Source organism: Hyperolius riggenbachi, chromosome 3 (genome assembly GCF_040937935.1).
Source record: "Hyperolius riggenbachi isolate aHypRig1 chromosome 3, aHypRig1.pri, whole genome shotgun sequence".
NCBI lineage: Eukaryota > Metazoa > Chordata > Amphibia > Anura > Hyperoliidae > Hyperolius > Hyperolius riggenbachi.
In genome coordinates, this window is record NC_090648.1 from 148,807,051 (window position 1) to 148,824,175 (window position 17,125).

Below are 17,125 nucleotides of genomic sequence, written 5' to 3' on the forward strand. Positions count from 1 at the left end.
CTCATCACTCAAATTAGCCTACGTTCACAGTGGTCAGTTGTATAACGTGTAATGCGTTACAATGAGTGTGCACTGCAATGGAGACTAGACATAGACTTTAATACGAAGCCTGCATGCAGCGAGTTAGAATAAAGTGATCCATTACTGTGAACAGGCCCATGGAATTGTATGGGCAGGGAGTTGACATGCAGACTTATTCTGCAACACAACAGACCACTGTGAACAGGGCCTTATAGTTTTGTTGTGTTTATTCTTTTCTTATTTGGGGGGTCCAGTCCCCACCATGTATCCAGGGACATTAGGAATACCCAGACAGCTCATGGTGACCCAGAACCACCTGGAAGGTATGAAGAGCTAAAAGAGACCAAACAGCCCTTTATTCAAAAGCATAGGTAAATGTAATATTTCCTTCTTAAAACAGAAGGTATCTGTTATAATTCAGCTTTAATCGAGCAACTGCAATTTCCCATGATGCATCATTTGCATATTCAGGAGTGGTGCACATCGGGATGCATCCTGTTTAAAAGGGAGCAGGGGCTGCAGGCTATGCGAACTGTGGCTACTAATAGCGAGCGCAGGCTATTTGTAGCCGTAGTTCGCATAGCAGGCACCCTTTATGAAAAGGAACTCCAGTGAAAATAATGTAATAAAAAAAAGTGCTTCATTTTTACAATAATTATGTATAAATGATTTAGTCAAGTCATCCTGACTTGACAAAGACACACTGGCGTGTCGAAACGCGTTGTCATTATAACCCGGAACATGAAGCTTGCCTGGACTCCAGACCTACCATGGACCCTTGTTGATGTCCCCCGCTGGCCATGGTCAAGGCCTGAGGAGTGGAACATTGAGCATGTGAGATATGTTTGCAAATTTATGCGATCTTGTACGTGCATTTCTTTTGCAATTTGCAAACAGAATTAAAGGTATTGCACCATAGAGGCGATTTCTTCTCTCTCCTTTTTTCTGATACTCCCACCGTGTGATGTCAGAACCAGGGTCCTGACATCACAATGTGGGAGGGGTTTTACCACAATATCACAATTCCTGGGAATGCAGCTTTATTACTTGTTTGAAATGTTTAAATGTGCCTGCAAAGTGAAGTGACACTCTCATGTAGCTTTTCCCATTATGAACCAGAAATAATTCCAATCGTCGTACTTGGCGAATAAAGCTGATTCTCAATATGAAGCACTATGTATTTTAGGACACTGTAGTGTCTTCCTGTAGTCGTGCTACAGATGGTCAAGGATTTTGAGTTGATGCAGCATTATGCAAATTTTGTATGCAAATGTATGCAGCTTAAAAATTAACCAATCAAATCCTGCGGAGGTAAAATTCGATTGGTGTATTGTCAAGCTGCATACATTTGTATACAAAATATGCATAATCCTGCATCCATTCAGAATTATTTGCATCTGCTTTACAGTATTTGATCTGACGAAACGGACTGTGCTCCGCGAAATGCGTTATTGTTTTTGTGTCCGATTATTACATTTTCTAAGATGGCGCCGGGTGAGGACGCCACGGCCACAAGGCTCCGGTCTTTTTTTCTTTTTTCCCCCTAACTCCCCCGCTGGTGACCTCCCGACCACCTCCACTCACCTGGGGATGATGCAGGGGCCTCAGATGTGCCCCGCGGGCTGCTGGAGGATCGGGAGGTCGCGTGCTCTGCTCCGCTGCGGGGTGGGGATCGCCTGACCTGGGGGAATTCGCCAGGGGAGCCGAAACACCGCTCTGGAGCCAGGGGAGCCGGAACACCGCTCTGGAGCCAGGGGAGCCGGGACGCCGCACGCAGCGCCGCATCCATGCAGCACATGTTTTTGCCTCTCCTGCCGGGACCACATAGAGGGGCAGCGGCGGCTCCGCACCGCACTGGGCGGCTCTCAGAATGTCTGGAGCTGCCACGTGGGCTCCGCTCCGTCACTCCCAGCCGCCACCACCAGCCGCCCAGGGACACCGCCAGAGACTTCCCCATCACCGGGCGGGTGACCCGTAGTCCGCAGCTCAGGAATGCTGGGGCTGCCGGACCCCCTCCACCACGGGTCGCCCAGCCTAGAGATCAAGATGCCAGCATGGGGGAACATGGGACACGTGCAGAGGAGGCATAATCGCAGCGGCTCCCCAGTCACCATAGGAACGGCCACGCTGCCATGTGGAAAAGGAGGGCCTGTTGCAGCCACAGATGAGGTATGCTGCCGCTAGCCTCTCCTGCTGGGCCCTGGCCTGTCCACCACCACTGCTGCCCAGCCGGGGTGCCCCAGGCCCTATGTCCACCAATTGCTGCCCAGCCGAGATGCCCCCCGGCCTCATGTCCACCACTGCCGCCCAGCCGGGGTGGCCCCTGGCCCCACGTCCACCACTGCTGCCCCCCTGGCACCACAGGGCCCCCAGTGTGTCTGCGCCCTCAGTACCCAGCCGTGCAGACTTGTAACTAGAAGCGCTACTCCTCGGGCAACCTGGCTCGAGTGAACTCTGCTGTCCGCCTCCACCATGATGCCCCGCTGCTTCTGCTTCCTGCTTTCTCTCTACTTTCCGTGGACAATCGGTTGCACCTGTCTTGTTGGGAGCGTGTCGCTGTGTAGCGTCCAGTGCCGAAAATGGCAGCGCTCATATCAGCTCTCAGGCTGCTCCTCTTGTCCCACTCTTTTTCTGTTCCTGCTATCAGTGTATGTAATTGCTTTGCTTGTATTACATTAACTGTACGTGTATGCTGTAATGCTTTTTGTTTTTGTTTTTATGCTTTTATTGTCTATACGTATGTACCATGCTTCACTGTATACGATGCTCTGTTTCATTGTACGCACAAGCTGTTAATGTTGTCCTATGTATGCTTGTCCCATGTCTACGTATGTACCATGCTTAACCGTATGCTATTTTCATCAACGACCCTGTATGCGCCAAAACCAATTCCGGGTACAATCCACCGCTGTACTTGGCGAAATAAATTCTGATTTTCTTTGTAAGTTGCCGTTACCCCGTCTTCTTAGAGGTAAGCCATTTTACATTTATTACATCCATGGCTATTTTTTGGGGTGCCTTCTCCCTCCCAGTGTAATTGTTGCTAAAATCCTCCTAGTATGTAGTTATACTCTAGAGGTTTTTTTTGTTTTTACTTGAATTGCCAAAAGAAGTAATAAATACTGCCTGCATACCATTTACTGTCACTTTTGTCTAAAAGATGAAAACGTGCTTTAAATTTTAGCTTATTCCTCATCTCGATCCTTTAACATCCTGCCAATGATGTGAGTCCCCCCATTTACAAATGATATGTTTCATGTCATTGTGTTGTATACAAACATGGCACTGCATTTGTCATGTGTTGCTTACATTTTCTCTGCAGCAGCTAATCCCGTACTGTATGCTGTGTGTATCTATCACAGCCCATTTCCAGATGACAGATTCTATGATAGACTGAAGTGCTCACTAACAGAGTCGTCTGTGGTATTATTAATCCCCTACAATGGAAAGCAACGTCCCTGACGTAACATCTGGCATCCATAAGGGTAAATCGCCCTGTGAGACAGTTTAATACAGCAACATGTGGGAGACATTAGGAACTACGTCAACTTGCTGAGATGTTTCTGACTTGATTTGGGTCGGAGCATTGACCTTGTTTGCTGTAAAACCTCAACAACTGGGCCGCTAATGCTGTGCTTAATTCCCAATATTACTCCCCTGCTGCCATTGCCTTTAACCTGTGATCTGCTGGAGGTGCTGCTAAAGCAGCGATTGGTCATAAAATATATCACCTTCCTCATGTCAGTTTTATAAGGTGGACTGGATGAATGCTGGACTTTGTAGGAAATGGGTTAATGGCTGCAGTTTAATTATTTGCTGAATCCTGACATGCATCTCTATGGATCTTCTCTTGTGTCACTGTGATTGCAGTAACATAAAACCTTCCAGTCCCAACTCACTGTGCTGTACTCAAGTGTGTGTGTTTCTGCTGATGTCAGCTTCAGCCAAGCTATTCTCCTACCTACATCCTTATTGAATTAGCCTTACAGTGGGGCACTGAACTTTCAGTATCAGATTCTTTCTCAGATAGTCAGTCCTCCATTTTAGGATGGACCGTAAAAAAACTTTACTGACAAGTTTTGTTGTAGAAGAAAACATGAATTTCTGCCAACCCCAGTCACTGAAATGAAACTTGTATTGGAAAACACTGGGGGAGGAGCAGCAGATTGTAGATGAAAACAATTCCTGCACAGAAAACTCACTTTAAGAGGGACTGTAATGCTGGGAACACACGATGCAATTTCCTGTCTGATTGACAGGTGATCAGATGGGAAGTTGTACCGTGGTTACATGTCCAAACTGCTCCTGATCGATAAATGAATCGATTTTCTGATAACTTTGCAAAATTGATTACTTTCTCGATATGAAACAGATCGGACATGTCATAAATAATCACCCCACTTCCTGCTGATTGGACGGGAAATTGCATTGTGTGTTTCCAGCATAACCCAGGATTGAACTTCATCCCACTCAGTAGCTGAGACCCCATTCCCATGAGAAATCTTTACCTTTTCTCAATTAGGGGCTGTGTGTGTCTGTGATGTCATGACCATGGTCCTGACAGTTTGATGTCTGTAAACCTTGTTGCATTGTGGGAAATGGCATTCCGAAGAGATCATCTAAACATCCACTAAAGATGTTGCCGCGTGTGATAAATTTCAGAATGTAAGTAAGGGAGCAAAAGGATTTTACAATGTAAAAAAAAAAACAATTTTATTAATTATGTTATTTTGACTACAGGTACTCTTTAAGTAAACCGCTATTGAGCCAGTCAACAAATAAATATAATTATGGTACTATAAATTATGTAATTTTAGAACATGCAGGAAATTTAACTAACCGGTAAAATGTACTTGTGCAGACATTGCATGTAAGTTTTACTGGCGTTTGTGCATAGTATGTAATGGACATTGTGCAAATAGCTCAACTTGCTAATAATTATAACAAGCATGTTGCTTGCATAACACACATAGTACAAGCAATGGGCGCATTACATACATAATGCAAGTTGCGCTATTTGTGCATTGCCCATTATTTACTTTGCATAAAAACCAGTAACCCTTTAAATGCACTCTCTGCAGGTACATTTTACTGATGGTTAGAGAATCTGACCTGTTGTTACTACAGTGACATTGCTGCGTGCATGTTGGTATTCTGCCATTATTCTGTTTCTTCAGTTCAGCTTTAAGAAAAGACCTCCCTTCTCAGTCTCTGAACAGTATATCATCACCTCCACCTCCTGCCTCTATTCCCTTGTGGGAGCTGGATGTAAAAAGCAAGTTCAATAAGAATAAAATTCTGAGAAATTGACATTTTGGCTCATTTTCTCCTATTTGTTTTAATGTTATACTGACAGCTGCCAGCTGGAACTGGTTACACTTCATTGAGCTCGAAATCACAGTCATCCTTTAATTTGCTTTGCGCTACCTTGTAAGCCTTGCTTTGCGCTACCTTGTAAGCAGATCGTGCTGCTTTCATTTGGGTTTTCAGAGAGTGTGAGGCTAAAATGACAGCAGCAGTCATTTATTTAACATTGTCCTAGTGGTGACACATCAGAAAAGCTCCTGTTTTTGTTAAAGTGGAACTAAAGAATTTTTTTTGCCCACAATTTGATCATTTGGGTATGTACCTTTAAGGCTCACATACCTCTGTGCAGTCTATGTATCTTTTTTTCTAGCGCTCCCAGTCCCGAATTCTTGCCTGTAAATACCTCGACTTACAAGTCAATGCTGAGATCAGGCAGAAGAGCCTGTGCTCTTCTGCCTGCATGATCACTATTCTTTGCCTTTGCCCAAGTCTCTGCCCTTTCTCTGCTCCTTATCCACCCCACCATGGCCACTCTGTGCTCGTTCATTCAGCGCAGGGTGGACGCTGCTTTTTGTCACCAGAACGAGCAGGTGAGGGGCTGTCTGATTAATGATTTTTTTTACTTGCCCAATCTTGTTTGTCAGAGGCAGTCACTGCTGCCGGTGTTTTCAGGGAACGAGCAGGATGAAATTTCTAAGTGCACGAGAGGACAAACGGAGTGCTGGAGTCCTCTTGTGCACATTATCAGGAACAAGTGAACGTGTACTAGTGATGCGCAATGACCCGGAAGTACTTAGGTATCGCGGCCATCTTGCCTGGATCGCAGAAGCCTAGAAAAAATTAAAAATGCCGTGATCCGACGGCGGGGAGCAGCAAAAATTAAATGGACGTGTATAGGGAAACAAGGAGAGCCTGGTGGTATGTTTTTTATTAATATTTCAAACAATATTTCAGTTCCGCTTTAAATGAAATAATATATCAATGGCATCACTAATGGATAGAGCAAAAAATCTAATTGAACTCTTCTATCAGTAAATTGTGATTGATTTGGTTGATTGGGCATCGTGACTAACTTGTGTATGATCACCTCAAGGCCTCTTTCACATGAGTGGCTGTCGGTGGTGAATTCATTGTCAGCTGCTTCTGTGCAGAGGAAGCCCAGCCCCCCCCCCCCCCTTCCACCACCACCATCAGCATGGGGTTCCGACTGAGAGTAGTTGCCGAGTAACACAACAGGGTGTCAAACGATGACATGCGTGGCATTAAAAGCGTTGCCATACGACTTATGCGGTCATGGCATGATTAGCTATAGTCCATAGTTTTTCAAAACATTACATGAGTTATGGTACAGTTTAATATCCATAGTATACTGCACATATTTATCCAACATAACTACTGTTGTGGTAATAATTTCCAAAGGTGTAACACATCATAAAATGGGAACTAAGCAATCTCCAGACTTGGAAAGTAGACAGCTCCTTGCTTTGAAAATGATAGAATAGAAACCTGCTGTGCGTCAGTGACATTAACATTTGTTAAATGCCTTTTTTACTAAGACTCATGATTACTAAATAATGTGCAGGTATTAGACCTGCAACATTTCATAACATCAAATGTCTTCAATCTAACTCTACTATGTTTTCTGTCTTCAGTTTGGTCAAACCTCTAAATGCCTCTTTTTTTTTCCCTTTCATTTTAGAAAATTGGTTGTGATGGGATAATTGGCTCTTCTGCCAAGGAAGACCGATGTGGGGTCTGTAACGGTGATGGCAAAACCTGCAGAGTGGTCAAAGGAGACTTTAACCATACCAAGGGGATGGGTGAGTAAGTAGAGTGGATGCTGTACAGCCATGCATTCCTGTCTCTCTACACAGTGTGATGTGGTTTCCTATGAAAGTCTTCTATTGCAGGTGCCTACACAGAATGTGCTCCAGCTGCAGTCTGAGCCATGGTTTATAGGGCCAGTCAAATTAAAGGCGTTTGTCTTGTGACTAGTCACACAGGCCAATCAACTGTTGTTATTGCTGCAGACCAGTGTTACCCTAACTTGTGGGCTTTGAGGACAGGTTTGGGAAACACTGTAGTGGACACTCTTGAATATCAATGAGATGCTAATAATTCTAGCTTGTAAGTCAATTGTTTCCAGCAGAGATTTTGGTTAAAGGGAATCTGAAGTGAAAATAAACTTATGAGATAATGATTTGTATGTGTAGTACAGCTAAAGGGGCCCATACACTGGTCGATTTCAGCCATCGATCTGTACTATGGAATTGATCTATCGATAAAAAAATTGATTCTATCAAATTGATCGATCAATTTGCGGACGATTTTGATCGATTTGATCTATCTGGCAGGATGGAAAATCTGGTCCAATCTGCTGCTGGCAGCAGATTGATGGCCCATAAGTTGCATTGGATCTAATGTTACAATAATGCATTTAGATCGACTTCCAATAGATTTCCAGTAGATTTCATTCTGAAATCTATTGGAAATCTGTTCCTAGTGTTTGGCACACATCAGTTTCCTGTCAGATTTAACTTGACAGGCATCTAACAGAAATCTAACTGATGGTCAAATCTGCTGAAAATCTATAAGTGTATGGCCACCTTTAGAAATAGAACATTAGTAGCACAGATATGAGTCTAATATGGTTTCCAGTATAGGAAGAGTTAAGAAACTTCAGTTGTTATCTAAGCAAAAGAGCTTCTCTGAGCTCTCCGACCAAACTTGGGTCACTGTTTTCTGGAGCACTTATACATCAAAGAAACAGTCAGAGACAGATTTAGAAAAGATTTTTTACTGCAGGGAAGTTGAAATGTTCATTAGTTTTGCTTGTGTTATCATTTAAAATGCAGAGTGTGACTTGTAACTGCAAATATGACAGAATTATGCAATGTTCTATAAAAAAGCTATATATCTAAAACTTTAAATACCAGACTCTTTTCTTTGCTACTAACGTTCTATTAATTATCAGTACTACATATAAAAATCATTGCATCATAAGTTTTTTTTTCACTTCAATGTCACTTTAATCAAGTTTACTTCCTGCTGAATCTGACATATTGGCTTAATTTCAAGCTGTATACAGTTTACATGGAATTTGCCTACTGGCCAGAAAAATCTGCATCTAATTGACCATCACCACTCTGCAAGTATAACACAAGCAGTATGGGGGCTGGGGGTTAATTCACTAAAGAGCGTTAATATTAATGTGTGCAGATAGCGCATGTTAAGATTACCAGCATTTACACTATTTGCGTAGCAAGTTACGCAAATACCTTAACACACTATATACATGCACCACTTACGATGCTTGAGTAACATGTAAGTGGTGCATGCATACAGCGTGTTGCGCAATTTGCATAACTCACTACGCAAATTGGGTAAATGCCAATAATACTAACGCGCGCTATGTGCACACATTAAACAAATAACGTTGTGAATCAAGTGACTAACACTCTCACCTTGCTGCACCAGAGTAAGATTGATAGCTCATTTGCATAATGAATTATTCACTGCATTCTGAAAAGGGCAGTGGAAAATACCAGCTTTATATAAATACATTATAATCATTATTACTAAAACATAAAACATCTGTAGTGCTAAAGGAAAATCTAGGATGAGGTTATTATGGAGGAAAGAGTTGGTTTTCTACCCATCCCACCTCTCCTTGTAAACTCAGCTATTACTACTAGCATTTTAATATAGTGTTTTTTTTATTCATTATTTGGGAACTTGGACATACCTTTATCCCAGTCCTTTCTGTTCATTCGGTGTCCACAAGAGCCATTAAAGGAAATCTCCATATAAATTAGGAGTCCTTATTTTTCTTGGCTGATATGTTTAGACTAAAACTTAGTGACACCTCTGTAGCCCCTTTTGGAAGGAAGACCCCTTCACTACTGTTGTTTACTGTATTCCTTGGCTTATTTTGAAGCCAAGTTTATTTTTCTAAAAACATGCTATGTGTGGTCATGCTATGACAGCATGCTACCAGCAGGTAGCACTCTTGGGGAAATCATAATTTACAGTTTCTGGTTATAGTAGGGGAAATGGAAAAAAAATTGACCTATTTTGTCTGTAAAGACTAAACACCTTTGGCAGTGGCGTAGCTAAGGAGCTGTGGGCCCCGATGCAAGTTTTACAATGGGGCCCCCCATGCACTCTATACATAGCAATTGATAAGGCGCACTAAAAGCTGCCAATGGCAACTACAGTGTCAGAGGTGCAAGAAGGGGATGGGAAACAGTTTGTTAATGATTACCACTATTCAAAGTATATATAGAAGTGCTTATTATGAGCACAGGACCAATAGAGAGCTAATACTGTAGTTGAGGGAGGGCCTTTCGGGGCCCCTCTGGCCCAAGGGCCCCGATGCGGTCGCTACCTCTGCACCCCCTATTGCTACGCCCCTGACCTTTGGTCAATCCTGAAGTATATATTTCTGATGCACGGCCCAGTGCTTAATAGAAACGTCACTTTTGAAGCTCCTTCAAGACCATATTACTAGACCTTGAGTACACAAAAAAATTATAATTTTTTATAATATAGAAATGTTCAATCAGTGAATTGAAATCTCTAATGGTCCAGTAAATGTTAAAAAAGGTATGTTTGTGTTGAGGACCAGCTGTAGACCAAGGCCCCTTTCACATTAGCGCGTTTTCATTGCATTGCGTTACCCATTTTTAACGCATGGTAACGCTAAAGCAATGAAAGTCTATGGGATATTTCATACCTGATGGGATGTGATGCGCTGGAAGCATCTGATTTGGCGTCAAGTCATCAGCGACTTATGGCACAGCATCTGCGCTTAACGCATGTTGACCGGACCATTAACACAGCAGCGGATTGTTCTAGAGGGCCTTTGGTAAGGGGTACCTAAATTGACACGAACTGTGATGAGATAAACGTGTACATGCAGTCCTAACCCTTGGTAACCTGAAACATTGGTAATGTGCTGAATGATGGTTCATTTGGGTGATGTTTTCTGCAAACTATGCCTCTACCTACCAGCCTAACCCAACAAAAATAAAATCTCTCCTTGCTGAAAAGTTTACACAACCCCAGTAACCACTTCCTGGTGAACATCTCATTTTTATTTCATTTTTTACTCTATCTTAACAGCATTTGGGATGTTTATTTTACAAAAACAAGCAGTGCATATATGACGTCATGCGTCGGGCTGGGGAGTGGCAGTGGGAGAACAATGGCATCGTCGGGGGGGGATCGGCATTACTGGGGTTGGGTAGATCTGTCAGGTGGATCGCTCGGGTTGGGCATCAGGGGTCGCCGGGTGCCGTACACAAGCCGGATTGTCAGCTGAGGTGGTCATTGTCAGGCGCATGTATGAGGCTTAAGTAAAAGAGTGATTTAATATATGCTGATAAAGGATACACCTGGTTACTACTTCAAGATTCCCCCCAACTGATCAGGCTAATTATTATGGTAATAAGCTTTTCTAACCTTATGTACTGGTTTAGTCAGACATAAACCTAATTGGCCTTTGTTCTGGTTGCACATACATAGTGAGTGAGTGATTATTCCAGGTCATAGGAACATTTTTTTTTTCATTTTTTACAGCATAACTTAAAACACTTATCAGAACAAAAGACTGCAGTGTTGTGGTCACAATCAGTTATATCCACTAAACTACGATAAATTGAATAACATGCACATGCAACCGCAAATCACTGCATGATGAATAGAGCAGAATGCAGTAATTGCATGCAATGCATTAAGTAAGTTAACTCATTGTGTATAAGAATTTACACATGTTGTTTTGCTTACCACAGTTTAGTGAATGTACGGTACCCCAATATGTGCATGGAATTTTATACTTGTGTCAACTTCCAAACAGAGCTAGTGCAACACTTAATCTGCTCTAATCAGTTGCTAAGATATTATTTAATAATTTTACCCACCAGTATGATGTACAGTATATCTGTATGCAGTAGAGTAAAAGGTGGGTAGGTGTATTAAAATGAAACCTGTCCTGAAAGAAACCTAAGCCTGGAGCTTGCATCATGCTTACAATTTGCAAAAGCCAATATGTGTTGCCATAAAAGAATTGGATATGGATTTGTGAAGCTTTGCCAGCTTTAGCTCTGCTGTGGCCTTAAGTATACATATCCAGCCCAAAATCATGTCTGATTATAAAGTAAATGAGCTGGCAGGCAGAGTACACAGCTAGTACCATAAGAAGGCAACTGTGACTAAACCTTACCTATTTTGAACTCTCTTGCCATGAATACAGTTTCTGAATTCAATGCTAAACCTGGAAAAACTATGAATTTTAATATTAAAATATTAAAAATACATGAAGCTCAGCTGTCACTTGACTTTGCTCAAGCTTAGTGATTGGTTGCCTAGGACCTGAGCTTCCCCAGCTGAAAACAATACATGAGTGCAGAGACATAACTGCAGAACATGGGTCTCCATAGCAAACTTTTCATGCCAATGGCACATTTAAGAAGTAGCATCTGCCCCATGTATATAATGGACATCACAACATAAAATCCCATCATATATCGTATATAGTAAGTGAACACAGAACGATGTGTAGAGCCAGCCGCTTTCTAATACAATGTTAGAAATGCCAGAACCTATCCTGTGATGTCACTTCCTGCAGGGGAGGAATGCTAGTCTAAGGTTTCCACACCACCCTGTCGGCCATGCTGATTAGGTTTGGCTCTTTGTCCTTGCTGAATCTGACACCAGTGTTGTCTGGCTATCTCTAGATTTCTAATCTACTGTAAATGGCTATTGGTCTTTAGCCTATATAGGATGTTGGTTCACCACTCCTAATGAGGTAATGGACTGCTTCACTGCCTAAGAGCCACTGAGTTGCAACCGTTGAGATTGCCCCAACATTGACATAGAAAGGTGACATAGAGATGAAAAGACAATCTAAAGTGAAGGCCAGTCTCTGAAGGTAGCATGGTCAATAACAAGCCAAGGTCAGGACAAGCAGTAGACAGACAAAGTTGATATAATAAGCCAAAGATTGGTGTGGGTGGTCAATGAATTTTGAATGCATCAAACTGGTACACTTGCCGTTTGAATTTTGTGATGTTAATGCATGTAAGCCAAATCCCTTTCCGCAAGTCTGCATGTGTTAGGCCCAGTCTCCAGGAGGGATTGTGCTCTATGGCGAATGAGTGCCTTGCAGCCTCTGTGGTACCTGGTCTCTTCGGACTAGGTAATGTATAATATTATGGGACCAAAGTTACAAATGGATTTTGAGATGCTTGCTAAAGTAACTATTCATTTTAGCACTCAATAGCTGATGTGAGAGTATTTAGCTATCTGTATATGTGCTTGAATTACTGCAAGCGTTTATATTTCATGTTTCTGCAAACTAACCTCTTTCTTTATTTTATCCATTTTGATAGAAACACTGTTTGAGAGAAGGAAAAGACTGTAGGGCCCTATAGAGAGTATTTATATGCTTATGAAGTAGTGGGCCTTCTTAGTCCGCACATCATGCAAAAAGGATATTGGAGAGTAGACTATAGTAGTCAATAGAAGACAAATGCTTTCTCTTATAGGTTTCTGTTTGGCATCTATATTTCCTCCAGTTGCATATGAAATATGTGTTCTATATGGCTATCCTACTCTCTTTTTCTTCTCCAGTTTTACAATAACAGAAATGATTGATTTCCTTTTGCACTTAGCCTTAGCATTGCTGTGTCGTTGAAGAGTCTCCATGTTGCAATGTCACCTCATGATCTATTTGTATTCCTCAGTCAGCAGTAGTCATTGTAAGAAGGTTTCCACATGTGTCATGACAAAGACAAAGGCAGTCCCCAAGTGTTTCTCATGTAAGAGCCAGATAGTGCCGCACAGGCACCCCTGCTTGGTGTTTGGCTGGTGTTTCTTTGGGAATGATCCTTACTGGTACTATTTTATGTCCATGACATTCACTTCTTGCGCACACCACTTAATCCCTTCACTGCTGAAAGCTCACAGCACCTCTCAGTACTTGTCACCACTAGGCTGAGGAACACCTCCGTTGTAGAGGTCATCACTGGGGGGCCATTTCTGTCCACAAGCATCATGGGGAATGTTGGGCTAATTAAGAGGTGACAAGAGAGGAGAAAACTAGCTGTGCTATAATGACCCTATCAGATACTGTATCAACAATTATGTCCCAGCTGTAAAAAAGTGCAATCACATGTTCTGCGAATGCATTGTATGGGGTCTGGAGCTAGGCCAGAGCGGACGTAAGGAATGCCCCATGCAGAGGGATCACTGATAAGCCTTTACATATGTCCTCTCAAAGTGCTGCCTTACAGCTGAGACTATCCCCATTATTATTCATTAAATGCTTGACTTAAGCCACAATGACCGGGTAGACGGAACTGGGAGCAGCTTTTTTTACACTCAAAGTACTATTTACAAAAAAGGAATTGGGTAAAATAGGTAAGCTACACTGTTAAACATATCGGCCAGCAGTGAAGGGGTTAATGTGTTTCGCGATTTGATTGGCACTACTTATATATGCGGCCGTTTATCAAAGTGTTGCTTCCCAGAAACATGTGGTTACTTATCCTTTTACGTATGTAACCTAGTTGGCACATTCTAATTTGATATCTGTTTGTCTTTTTTTATATATATATAAGAATTGCTCATGTTGCATCTATGAAAGTCTGAACCATCTGGCTTTATTTTATTTTTTGATTACCTCATTTTTTATTTGTTTTACTGTTGAAGGTATTAGGCTGGCTGGGTGCTCACGTTCACCTTTCGGTGGGCCTCTGCTCCACATCCTTGATTAATTCCTGTCATCGTAAAGATAGTATTAGATAATCCCATGTTGTCAACTTTAACAGCCGAATTGAAGAGACACTTTGATAAATGGTATTTGTTAGCCTGGGTGAAGGGAGAAGTGGGAGTCCTGTGCAGAGGTTTGCGGTGCTGTGTGTTTAGTGTGTGCATGCCTGGCCTTTCATGGCAGTCCCAGCGCTCCCATGTACCATTGCATACAAGGTTTTTGTCAAAAATATTAGTGTGATGTCATTCTGAGCGTAAACCAAAATCTGGCCTCTCCGTGGCTCCCTCCCGAGTCCTTGTATAGCACACTCTGCACACGGGGGGGACCGGTGCCCTGCAACGTCATCCCTCAGGATGACAGATGATGAAGTGTCAGAGCGTCTGGCATGAGAGCAACGTAAGCATCTCTCTGCCAAATCCAACATCCATGGACTGTTTACAGTGCAGTGGCTCACACGCATGTTTAGTGAGGCGCTGTGATATCATGTGTTTGTTCAAGCTTTGCCAGAGTGCAACACAGGCACGGAAACAGCAATGTGCTGATCTTGGGGTTTGCTCAGTCTGAAATTGACTTCCTTGGGTGTTTGCTCTGCAAGTGTGACATCTTGTCATGTGCAAATCTGCCGGCTAACTGTGGGGTTTTGCATGTTACATTTGCTGGACCTCTGTGTTGTTTTTCATACTGTAATACTGTTATATTTACATTCTTCACAAATGTCATACATTTAACCATGTCTTTATGTGGTGCCAGTGTTCTACAAAAGGGGAAGAGCAATGATGGATATTAACGTTTCCCCCTCACATCGAATCATGTGCAGTGAAACTGATAAAAAGGGAACTTCTCTCTGCCTAATTGGAGATTTAACATATAGACAGATCTGCTTCACTGCTCTTATCTGAACAACTTCTTTGTTACCTCCCTGCTCCAGTTGCTCAACATGTAGTGTGTACTGCCAATATTTCTATCTCATTACACCTATAGGCACAGACTAACCAGCGAGCTCATGGTGACCCAGAACTCATTGGAGTGTGTAAGGGACTACAATGGTCCTAAAAGCCCCCTTACTAAGATGTTAAGAAAAACAAAAGTTTGCTTTCCTAAAACAGAAAGAATTTGCGATAATTCAGGTTGGAGTGAGCTCGAGATGTCTCCCAGAGCACCACTAATAAATATATGCAAATTAACCATTAACACAATGGTTAATTTGCATATATTCAGCAGTGGTGCTCTGGGAGACATCTCAAGCTCACTCCAACCTGAATTATCGCAAATTCTTTCTGTTTTAGGAAAGCAAACTTTTGTTTTTCATTACACCTATGTAATTTACCAAGCATGGTTTCCTGATCTATTTCTACTTCTAATTTGCCTCCAAGATAATTATGTATTTCTCCTTCTAACACTTTGTTTGCTTTACTGAGGTTGGAGAATATAGGGCATATTCAGGAAGCAACACTAAAGTTGGCATGCACAGGCAGGGCAGGAAAATGTTAATGTTACTCCAGTTACGTGGCATGCATTGCGAAGATCATTAATCCACGTTACCTAGGTAATGCAGACGTAAACTAACAATGCACTTGTTACCACGGTAACATGTGTTGTTCAATTTGCACAATGTGCACCATGTAACTGGTATAAGTAACTTTAAAATGCCACATGGACACAGCGATTTTAACCCTGCTTCACAAATGTGCCTCCATGAGTGCTCGAGCATACCTGGACTGGAATTGTTTTAAAAAGGATTCTGCTTTTAGGTGGTAACGATGTGCAGCACATCATAAGGGTCATATCAGAATATAGCAAGGATTGCTAAAGGGTTAACAAATTAGTGTTTGGGGAATTGTAGCTGCATGAATGTACGTAATGCAAAAGAAATTATCTTCAACAGATCCAGCACAGCTTGCATTTATTTATTTATTTTTTAAAGAGAATCTGTACTCTAAAAAACTTACAATAAAAAGCATACCATTCTATTCATTATGTTCTCCTCTTTGCGGTTTCTGCCACTCCCTGCTGCAATCCTGGCTTGTAATTGCCAGTTTTTGGCAGTGTTTACAAACAAAAAACATGGCCGCTAACCAACATGTGATAGACTGAGAGAAGCTCAATCTGTGACTCATACAGAGCTTGGAGGGGGCGTGGAGATGGTGTTTATAACGTCTACCTATCACAGCACAGCAGCGTATTCCAGCCTGAGCCGACAAAGCTGACAAAGGAAAGAAGATTAGATTATACAACAGAGATAATACAGCCACTGTTCAACTAGGAAAGGCTGCAGTAAGACAGACCACATTAGAGCAGGTATAGGAACTTATAGGATAGAAAAAATAAGGCTGAAAATTTAGTTACAGAGTCCCTTTAAGTTCTCGCTGTACATGTGCACATGGCTGTAGTTCATCCTTCACTGACTTACTAAACTTCAAGCAAACTTCACTATGCTCTGATATGACCCAGGAGAGAGAGGCAAAGGCCTTTCTCTGAGAAACTCCAGACCAGACTTGCCGCATAATTATATTTTCCATTGTTCTCTTAATAAACCTCATTGTATATCTTGCCTTTGTTACACATTATGGGGTTGATTCAATTACAGCCATTAGCATGTTACCAATACTTATTTTGCTAAATGGCCTTTATTGACAAGCAGGTGTTTATGGGTTTAAAAAAAAACAAAACATAAAATGTAGAAAAAAAACAAACAGCATACATACCTAAAAAAAAAGTAGGATTTTCTGCTGACCTTGCTCAGGGGCCCCCGTAGCTAATTTCCATGCATAGAGGCTGAGCTGATGTTTCATTTCAATCCTGCTCCTTCACCCTCTGTGATTGGGTTCCCACCAAATCCCCTCTCCCTAGTTGACACCCCTCCCTGTCCCATGATTGGTGCACAGGTTGTAAGCAGGAGTGTTTCCACAACCTGGCAGTCTCAGAGGGAGCTGCTTTTATTAGAGTCACTATACATACAGATAGTAAAGCTGAATATAGGACCGTGCCTTCACTCGTATAATCTCCATATCCATCCGATGCAGC

At 42.2% G+C, this 17,125-nt stretch overlaps 1 protein-coding gene across 1 annotated transcript in view; it reads left to right on the forward strand.

Moving 5' to 3' along the window:
* ADAMTS17 (ADAM metallopeptidase with thrombospondin type 1 motif 17) overlaps positions 1 to 17,125 on the forward strand; it is a 349,550-nt gene that overhangs the window by 225,003 nt on the left and 107,422 nt on the right. The window contains exons 15-16 of the mRNA XM_068273566.1: positions 7,028 to 7,148; positions 13,074 to 13,148. Of these exons, the coding sequence (XP_068129667.1) occupies positions 7,028 to 7,148; positions 13,074 to 13,148 (196 nt within the window). The remainder of the gene's footprint in view (positions 1 to 7,027; positions 7,149 to 13,073; positions 13,149 to 17,125) is intronic.